The sequence below is a fragment of the Bidens hawaiensis genome, unplaced genomic scaffold (genome assembly GCF_021521415.1).
Source record: "Bidens hawaiensis isolate Kalapana, Puna unplaced genomic scaffold, B.hawaiensis_p1.1 tig00053185_1, whole genome shotgun sequence".
Classification (NCBI taxonomy): Eukaryota; Viridiplantae; Streptophyta; class Magnoliopsida; order Asterales; family Asteraceae; genus Bidens; species Bidens hawaiensis.
The window spans coordinates 44683-55012 of record NW_027499582.1 but is presented as its reverse complement, the minus strand read 5'-3'; the positions used below and the strand labels follow the sequence as shown (position 1 = coordinate 55012).

General features: G+C 44.0%; 1 protein-coding gene across 1 annotated transcript; it reads left to right on the top strand.

The window, feature by feature from the left end:
• Positions 1-9297: 9297 nt before the first annotated feature.
• Positions 9298-10050, top strand: LOC143599999 (uncharacterized). The gene has a single exon (XM_077077813.1). It carries the CDS (start codon positions 9298-9300, stop codon positions 10048-10050), a length of 753 nt encoding a protein of 250 aa, XP_076933928.1.
• Positions 10051-10330: the final 280 nt, after the last annotated feature.

Below are 10330 nucleotides of genomic sequence, written 5' to 3'. Positions count from 1 at the left end.
CAAAAGATGAGGAAAACCTACACGCAGGTCAGATGAAGGTTAAAGTTTAGCCATCCTACTAAGTGCAAGTGACGGTTCTACCCGCACAATCACGAAAGAGGAAGTAAAACTTTAACCCATTAACCACGTTCAACAGGTTAACTTATTCTAAACACTTGGAAAATTGCTAATTTAAACTAAGTATGCAAGTCATAAGTTTATAAAGCAAGAAACCCAAAGAAGGAAATAACAATCTTATACGCAAAAAGATTTATAGTTCACAAATGAATTATTACAAGAATGGCCGGGTAACTACCCGCCTACGAAAAGAAAATAAATACATCCGTACAAGACTATCCTAGCAATGGGAAGGGATCTTCAAGATCAGGCTTCAGGGCCGCTTCCACTTGGACCCGCTAAATCAGAAGAACGGGGCGGTTCGAGGAAAGCTTTAAGGATAGCTAACCCATCATCAGCAGCAGCTACTTGGTTCACCTTCTCCACCACTGGATGCGGGAAGGCGGCGTATTGATTTACCGCTTGGTCATATATGGCTTCAGTATCAACATTGTACAAAGGGAAGTTGGAAGGCGGGAAGCCTTTCTCAACGAACCCTAGACCAAGCAGGAAACCGGCCCATTCCCCATCCTCGTGAGAAGCGTTGAGGGCTGCGCTCATAGCATCGTCGTAGGATGTCTCTGAGAAGACCCGATGCACAACCTGCAAAAGAAAATATAAGTGTCAAACACCTTTTCTATGTACAAAGGAAAGCGTGAAGACGTAAAGCTAAACATACCTGAGGCAACGCTTCTCGAAGAAGCCATTCCTTGGCAACCAGAGCTTCTTGGAGGGCGGCTTGAGCTTGGGTGCGGGCGCGTTCAGCTTCGCTTTTGTTGAGGTTGGCAAGTAGCACTTCCTTTGCAGCAGCCTCTTCAACGCCCTTAAGCTTCCGCTCGGTGTGGTCAAGCACGCCCCTCTGGTCCAGGATCTCTTGGAGCTTCTTGGCATCTTCCATCGCCAAGGCATCATGAGCACGTTGGAGAGCCTCCAATTTGGCCTTGAGCTCCTCGTTCTCCACGCGTAAAGGCTCAGCAACGGCTTCAGCCTTGGTGGCCCTCTCGGTTGCGTTCCTCGCAGTCTCCTTAGCCAGCCGAAGCTGTTCGTTAACAGCTTGGGCAGCCTTGGAGCGGGCCTCGAGTCGCGCTTGAACCTCAACCTCGAGGGCCTTGAAGGCCTTCTCCTTCTCCGCAGCAGCTGCGGCCAACTTTAGGTTCTCCTCCCGAAGAGCCCGCGCTTGAGATACTTCCTTGGCGCGAGCTGCTTTTAACTTGTCGTTCTCACGACAAAGCAGCTCGACGCGCGGCTGCATCCGGGCCTGGAGAACCCGAAGCTCATTGGTTAGCCTACCCTCCTGGTAGCTAGCCATGGCTTCCCCCAACGCACCATGGGGAGCAGCGTGGCGAGCCCATTCCACGCACTCCACAGGGGTACGAAGGGTTGTTCCTCGGCGTATGTTCCATCGCGGAACATACACTTCATTGGAATCCGACACTGCAAAAAACAAAAAAGCAGTTAGGAAAAAGATGAAAAATAAAAGTGAAAAAGGGCCAAAGGAACCCTACGCACCTGTAGGGTCTATAACAGGCCGATAGCCGCCGAACCCATCACCTGAACCCAAAGGAAACCCATCCAAAAGGTCAGGCAGATGGGAAGGTGGCAAAGATTGGCGAGTACTCCCATGCGTACCTGATGGGCCGGCCGTCGGTGCCGGTGGCGGGGGCATGGTGGCAGCCGCCGCAGTCGCTGCCGCAGAATCCGCAGCAATCGTAACCGCCGGCTCGGTGAAGGATGCTGTAAAAATCGCACTCACGGCCGGCGGTGACGTCAACTCGGCTGGAACAGTCGGCTCAGAGTGAGCAACTGAACCAGCAGGAGTAGGCGCAGGCGCCTGGGTCGACGCCTCAGGTAGGCTGACCAAGCCTACCGTCATCGGCGGAGAGGTACTACTCGGCACTCCACCCTGGAATGCGTCAACATCCACGCCTGCACAAGAAGATAAGTGTTACAATAAATTTATAGTGATAAATCTACAAAGATAAGGATGTTTGTACTTACGGGTTTTCTTGAGCCTGAACGTACGGACGGGCGGGGACGAGCCCGATGGAGCCGGTCTCTTGATACCGGTCACCGTCGTCATCGTTGGTTCTCCGGAGGTAACAGTCGTAGCCTCCGGAGCAGTGGTCCTTTCACCACCGGGGTTCCCCGCCACCTCTTCACTATCTGACTCGGTGTCAGATAAAAGCACGGGATCAGCTGTGGAGGCCACCTTCTCCTTCCCTTTCCCACCGGCAGCCTTCCTCTTCCGCACCAGCGGAGGACCATCTGCGGATTCCTCAGAAGAAGACAGGATGTCAGGAATTCCAGCAGCGGGTACAGCATTGAGGGGTTGAGGATAGAGTATCGCCTTACCTGGCCGCCGTTGGCTCAGGATCTCGTGGCCCAGCGGATAGACCTCCACAAACCGATCCGCCGTTTGCTCCAGGATGGGCAACTCGTTCTCGTCTAGAGCACGAGTGCCCACCCGCACGGGACCGTCAGCTTCCCGCGGGTACAGGAGCGACTCCAAATCGTTCCCCTCTGAAAGAAAAGACACGGTTAGAAGACAAACTCATATCAGCAAGAAAGACAAGACATACCATAAGGAATAGAGTTCAAACTGTATTCGAGAAGGATGGGAAACCGAGACGCATCCTTCCATACCCGGCTCATCCCCAGCATCACCATCCCGGACTCCGCAAACCGGTAAACCGGAGATTGGACCGGGATATCTTCGCGAACCATTCCGCCTCCTGGTAGCTGGAAGCGTGAAGGCTCGGAAGCGCTTGTCCCTTCTTAAACTTCATGGCAATGGGGATGGCGCGGGCAGAAATGTAGAAGAACTCCCGCTTCCACGATCGGAGACTGCGCTCGGTCACGCAGATCTTCAAACCCTTAATACGGGTTGTCAGGGTGTACCACCCCTGGATGCACCTCCAAGTATAGAAGGTCATCAAGCGGTCCACATAGGGCTCAATACCCAGAATCCGGCACACCCACTCAAAGTGCCGGATCTTGGCAATCGCCATCGGATGCACCTCGGTCAGGTGCACATCGTGCCTCTCCAAGACACGGTACATAAACTTTGTCAATGGGAACCTAAGGTTCCCATAAACAAAGAATGCAGCATATACCCCGATCTTGCCACTGGGGGCATCGTACACAGTCTGGTGGGGTTCAGGAAACTCAGGCTCAAGAGACTCAAGCATGAATTTCCTGACGACATACTGGTACTGATCGACAGGTAGAGCACACTGGCACTCGCCAGCAGTACTCCTATCGTCGGCTACAGCTTCAGCATCATGGGAAGACATATTGCAGAGAAAGAAGAAAACGATTTCGGGAAAATGCTTGCCTGAAAAGGGGAGTATTTGCCGGAAATCGCTAAGAAGAAGAAGAGAAGGGTGAAAGTGTGGATTACAAAGAACCCTCTCCCCCTTTATATAGTAATCGCAATTAATGCGGTGAATTTAATGCGGAGGAGAGAGAAATCGAAGGTGCAGTAAAACTATGACACGTAGCAAAAAGCAAGCTGGAAACAGCTGTTGAAAGGACGTGTGCCAGTAATTTCGCGGCCACGCGCCAGAAAAATCGCGCCCACGCGCCTGAAAAAGCGTCTGGAATGACCATATAATGTCACGTCACCATAACTTCCTGCACGTCCTGACACAGTCAGAAGAAACCGTCGCACGACATTTCAGAGGTTTGGACTGTTCCTATCTTTCCACCAACCTTTCAAATTTCAAAATTCAAAATTTAAAAATATTAAAAAGTAAGCGGGAAAATACCCCTTACCTTGGCAAAACAAGTAACCGTAAGACGGATGCGGGTACAGTGTAAAGGCAAAACCCTTCACGCACCTAGCACCCGCAGGGAATTGAAGCCAAGTAAAACCTTGGCAAACAAGTAACCGTAAGACGGATGCGGGTACAGTGTAAAGGCAAAACCCTTCACGCACCTAGCACCCGCAGGGAATTGAAGCCAAGTAAAACCTTGGCAAACAAGTAACCGTAAGACGGATGCGGGTACAGTGTAAAGGCAAAACCCTTCACATACCTAGCACCCGCAGGGAATTGAAGCCAACTTTGGCGAACAAGTAACCGTAAGACGGATGCGGGTACAGTGTAAAGGCAAAACCCTTCACATACCTAGCACCCGCAGGGAATTGAAACCAAATATTCCTCGGCAACCAAGTAACTATAAGATGGGTGCGGGTACAGTGTAAAAGCAAAACCCTTCACATACCTAGCACCCGCAGGGAATTGACGCCAGGAATACCTTGGAAGTAAAGTAACCGTAAGACGAGCGCTGGTACAGTGTTAAGGCAAAACCCTTCACATACCTAGTGCTCCGCTGGGAATTGAAACCAAGAAGGATCTTCTGGGCAATGCTTGCGGAAACGGAAATAACATCCCCGCATAGCGGGAACGTCGAGAACTACGTTGTTTGAAGCTCCAGGATGGAATTGGTGGTTTAAACATAATTAATCACTATGTTCAAAACTACCAAAAACCTCATGGAGAATCCACACAAGTGGGACTCAACGCTCCTGACTTGCGAGGAGGTTACAGACCCACCCGCATCATACCCAAAGACCAAGCAGGAAACTCGGGAATTTCTGCAAGTGACAAGGACTTCCGCGGGAAGAATCCCCATGGAAAACCTTAAAAAACCCTTTTCAAAACCCTTTGCTTAAGTCCAAAAGTTCACCTCACTTTATTAAACACGCATGAGAAGAACATTGGACTGGGGGGACTTGAAGAGGTAGGTCCCAGCAGAGCCCAGTTGGACCCGCAAGACTCACCTTAAACAGGAACGTCTGCGCAGAAACCAACTGGATCCGCAGGACCAACCATGCTCAGAGACGTGACGTCCTTACGCGCAGTACGCAAGCTGGTCCCGCAGGAAATGCCTCCCAATGGTGAAGGACTCCGCCTGTCCCCGCAGCCTCGGATACAAGCCATTACGGAAGGCCACCCGCGCAGCAAGGCTACACGCACAAGGCACTTAGCTCTCAACCATTCAGTGTCACCTGAAGGAATGAGCGAAGCCGGGAACAATCCCGCACAAGGGCGGGAGGGGGAATACTCCCGCCCAAATAAGCCAGTCCGTACGATACGGGAAGATCTTCTGTACTGTACCTGACGAGGTATGGGAAAAAGATCTGACTAAAGATACGACAGCTTATGGACAACAGTATGGCGAGCAGCATGCTCCTACACTGTATGTCACTATTAGCCGCTGCCTACTCACCAACTCCTGTCATACCACGTGCGTAGCCGGCAGTTGGTGGAAAAGGAATAGTGTACAGCAGGCCTGGTCGCTATCAGCCGCTACCTACCCACCAACTACCAGCAGGGCACGTGCGTAGGCTACTGTTGGTGGAACAGGAACACTGTTGCAGCCGGCCACACCTCCTTGGAAACCTACCTTCGGCTATAAATACCACAAATGGTATGACCATCTCATCTTATCATATCTTATCACATTATCATCATATTATACCTGATATCTGCTCTAGCAATCTCTTAATATACTTTTATATTTAAAGAGCAATCTAGTCTGATTCTCACGCCGGAGGGTGGTCACAAGGAGGAACCCCCCCTTCTCAGTGACGAGCTCACGGTGTCTGTTTTGCAGGTTATCAGAACCATCTTCCAAGGGTCTAACCCCTCGTGGGAAACATCTATCTAACCCCCAGGTTACCAGTAATCTGCCCGGGGTCCGGTTAGTGTTTCTTCAACACCTTTAGTTTAAAGAATAGGTCAAATGGACTCGAATCAAAACGCTGCGAGTGCTAATGTGGTTATTACGTATAAATGTTGATTCAGTTTTTATGTAAAATTAAGCGTGTATTGAATCGAGTATTTCATCACAAAATGCAATTATTCGGATACATAAAGTTTTTGATCTAGAAGTCATATATGACTCTGAACCTGGTCATGACCACTCTCTTACGCAACTTCCGTAGTCATGGCTCACGGTTCATGCTCATGACTTGTAGTTACTTTAGGCTTCTTTACCGCAAGATTTACGGTTAGTGACATAACAATTCACATCCATGTACTGACTTTTGATTACTCAAAAGTTAAAATTCAATGAATCATGCTATATATTTAATTCTTGGATTGATCATCATATTCATCTCATGATCTTGATTAGGATGTTATCTGATACTCTTAATGATTACTTAGTGTTTTAACTCTCTTTTCCTCGCTTGTCGCTTTTGAGTAAAATGTAAATATTACTTTAACTAAACATACGATATATGAGGGTATATGTTGTTATATAAAATATGTATGATGAAGATGATTTCACACTTTCTACAAGAAAGTAAGTGCATTTTTTTAAGCTATAGCCCTTCAAGTAAGTAGTAAGTATTCAAATGTATACTTTATATACAATGTTTGATCATCTTAGAATAAAACCAAAATGTAAGCAGTATAAGTATCAAATTTTGTTTGCAAGTAAGATTTTGCAGGAAGTATCAGTTGTATACCATCGACATCACATGCAAAATGTGCAAAATTCGGTCAAAAAATGGAAGTCGGCTCATAATTGTTCGTTGAAAAAATGTGTTTTCTTTTTCGTGATTAGGAAACCAAATCAAAAGCATATATGTATTTGTGACTTTGTGTGTATAATAAGTTGAAAAACAGAATAACTACAACTATTCAACAAACGAAATTAAAGTATCTTGAATTAGCTGTACAAAAGAACAGACGTCAAAGCGTTGAACTATGCAAGTTGTGGGTTAAATATTTAGCTACCCTTGGTGATCATTAACGTAGAGTGCAAACACAAATACAATTGATAAAACTTTTGAAATAAATTGATATGATATTGTGAACTTATTGATTCAAACCCTCTTTTATAAGATAGATAAATTTGACATATCGAGCCAACTTTTAGAAAAAAGAAATTAGTTTTCTAGAACTTAAATTCACCTTCTAAATAGATAAAATTGATATGATATTCACACATTTACACTAAAAAATTCACATATTGTTATGTTAAAAACAAAAGCAACTAAAATCATTAAAATTATGGGAAACACTTTTGATCAAAATCAGGTCTGATAGTTGGTGAAAATCATCTATGAGACTATGACTGTTTGTCACATGACCTTATTGTTAGAGACGTTTCCATTTACAAGTTAGGGTGAACGGAGTGCCCTTCCCAACGGGGACGGAATGGTGTCCTCACACATCTTTCACCATCCTTCCTGCTCCTCTAACCCACCGTGACCAATTTATTCTTATTCTGCCTAGATTTTGGGCTAGCCATGCCGATCAAGAAGATTTTTGTTCAGCACAGGTGACCTAGGTCCACTCACCCCAATTCCACCTTGAGACCACACCCACCACCTTTATGGACACGATAACTCAACAGGTAGTGAACGTTATTTTCAAACCCATTTTGCTTTGACTAGTTGGGCTAAGTATGAGTCATACTCAGTTTTAAACTTATTATATTTTTAGTATTTGAGGTGTTGGGTGTAAATAATGCTGGCCATTTTCTTAAACCGAAAACTAACACACTCGATCTCTAGCTCTATTATTAAGTTACACTTTCTTTTGTCAATTACGAGACTTGAACCTTCACTGTTTGAAAAGAAAGTGAAAACCTTAATTCAACACGTCGGTACAACTAGACCAAAGGCCATTTGATAGTGTTTACCATTTTCTTTCTTTGTTTTTTTAGTTTCAACTTTACCCTTAATACGATAGATAATGTACTCCTTTAACTTATTTATTTATCATTTAGTTTGAATTTTTCTATAACTTGCGTCCGCTAACTTTAAAAAAAATTTAATACGTAGTTGTTTTTAATTTATTCTCAATATTTTAGTATGGATTTTGTTAAAACGCACTGGCAATCAAAATAAGGTATTTTTTTGTATTAGATTACAAGTGTCGGCACAATGATAAGCCGAGCAACTTCGATACTAGTATATATCAATATTATAGGATCATGTACAAGTTTTCATTTTTATGGTTTTCACAGCAGTGATTTAATATTTTTCTTAGACATTCCAGCTGAATAATAATTGTTGAAAACGGAATTTTATTCCGGCTAGATTATTTATTTTTTTTTATCTTTTTGGTAACGTAAGGTATACTAGTACGATGTCAGACCGAAACAATTCCGACCCTTGTCAGTTCACGCGCGACACTACTTTTTCATCGCTAAGTGTTTTTTTATCTATGTTTCTACTTTCTAAAACAGCATTAAAGTGTGGTTGGGTTTCTGAAGGCTTAGGCGGTTTAAGAACATTGGCCAGTTTTAAGTTTTAACTACTTAATTAAATCCCATATACGTATATTTTGCTCTTAATTTGATCTTCATTTAAATCAAGCATGTAATTGTAATCATTGTGCTTGACCAAATAAAGAAAAACCCTTGCTTGTTACATCGATCCTTTGACGTAAGGTTTCACACCGAAACCAACCGGGCTACATTGTTGTGATTATTCTCTTTTCTAATATGTGGTATTCATTTGTGTGTACTATTTATTTTCACTGTGTGCCACTTAATTTTTTTTTTTTTCAAATGAGATTCGTAACAAGTATATATATTATCATATTATTTATTTATGCAACTATATGGAGTTTATTCATTACAATAAATAAACGACTTTAAATTGTTGAAACAATACATTTATGAGTTGTCTATTTTCATGTTGAATACTTTGCAGTCTTATAGAGCCTAAAACGACAGCCGCAATATTTCTCCGTCCTCTCTCAACATGTGCTTCAATGTTCTCTTAAACAAGAAATTTTATTGGCTAAGAGAACTAACCTATATCTCAAATAAGTAAAATAACAATTAAATGAAAAGAAACGGGTTTTAATCCACCGGTCCCACCCAAAAGTTGCAACTTGCTATTTTTGTTAACAATATATCAATACGAGAATTGACATATCTAATAAAAAATGTGAGCTCTCTTTTAGTAATCCGCTTCGTATTATGTTAAACTATTGATAAACATGGAAGACTTCAATCAAGGAATAATTATAGGAGGAAAAAAAGGACTGTTCATAGGATGTTCCGTAATTCTTTGTTTCCTTGTTTAACTATTGAGCATTCTATTTATTGGGGTTAATCCTCTCTTGTAAAATAACATAATAAAAAAAATATAAATAAAAGTTCTTGATTACCAAGTTCACATGGTATCAAAGCGCGTTTGATCCTGGGAATTCCGCCCTATCTTCAAACAAGATGACGGATGGTGACACCCAAATCAATCAAGTTCCTGATGAATTGACGATGAAGATTGCTGCCCTCCTAAGGAATGGTCTCGGAGCTCAACAAACAACAACCAACTCTGAGAACCTTTCCTTAGGGATTAAACTTGGTGGCGATAACTATGCCCTCTGGGCAACACTGATGAAGAAAGCCAATGGAGGTAGGGGGAGAGGTTCTCACGTCACAGGGGATCCGTCACCCCTTTTAAAAACTGATACAAGTTATTCACGTTGGGAACAAGATGACCAATGTGTCTTCACCTGGATTATCCAAAATCTTGAATCCAACCTGGTGAATAATGTCTCACAATATCCTACTGCAAAAGCCTTGTGGGATGGTTTAGCCACCACATACGGATCTGGAACAGATTCACTCCAGGTGTTCGATCTCCACAAACGAGCAAACTCCCTCAAACAAGGGTCTGATTCTCTGGAAGATTTATGGAGTAGACTACAAGGCATTTGGATGTCGATCGATAGAAGAGACCCGAATCCAATGAAGGATCCAGAAGACATTCAAGTTTACAATAAGAAGACCCAAGAACAAAGACTTTACCAGTTACTCATGGCGGTAGATGACAAACTGGAACCAATCAAAAGAGATATTCTGAAGAAAGAACCTCTCCCATCCGTTGAGGCGGCATATGCCACCATCAGAAGAGAGGTTGCAAGAGTGACCATCTTAAAATCTGGACCCTCTGATAACATTCAACGGAAATCGGATTAGGATTGGCTGCCAAGGACTCACAACATAGAACAAAGTTTCGACTGAAAGAAAAAGAAGATAAATCCAAACTTTTTTGCACTCATTGTCAGATGAAGAGGCACACTAAGGAACAGTGTTTCAGGCTAGTCGGGCATCCAGAATGGTGGGAAGACGGTCAGAAACCAAAGAACAACCAACGTTCAAGGGGTGATTGGAGAGGTGCGTTAGTAACAAGGGGATGAGAGTCCACCGGAAAGGAACCGCAGGAGAGCAGCGGTGGTTTTGGAGGAGTGGCTGCAAC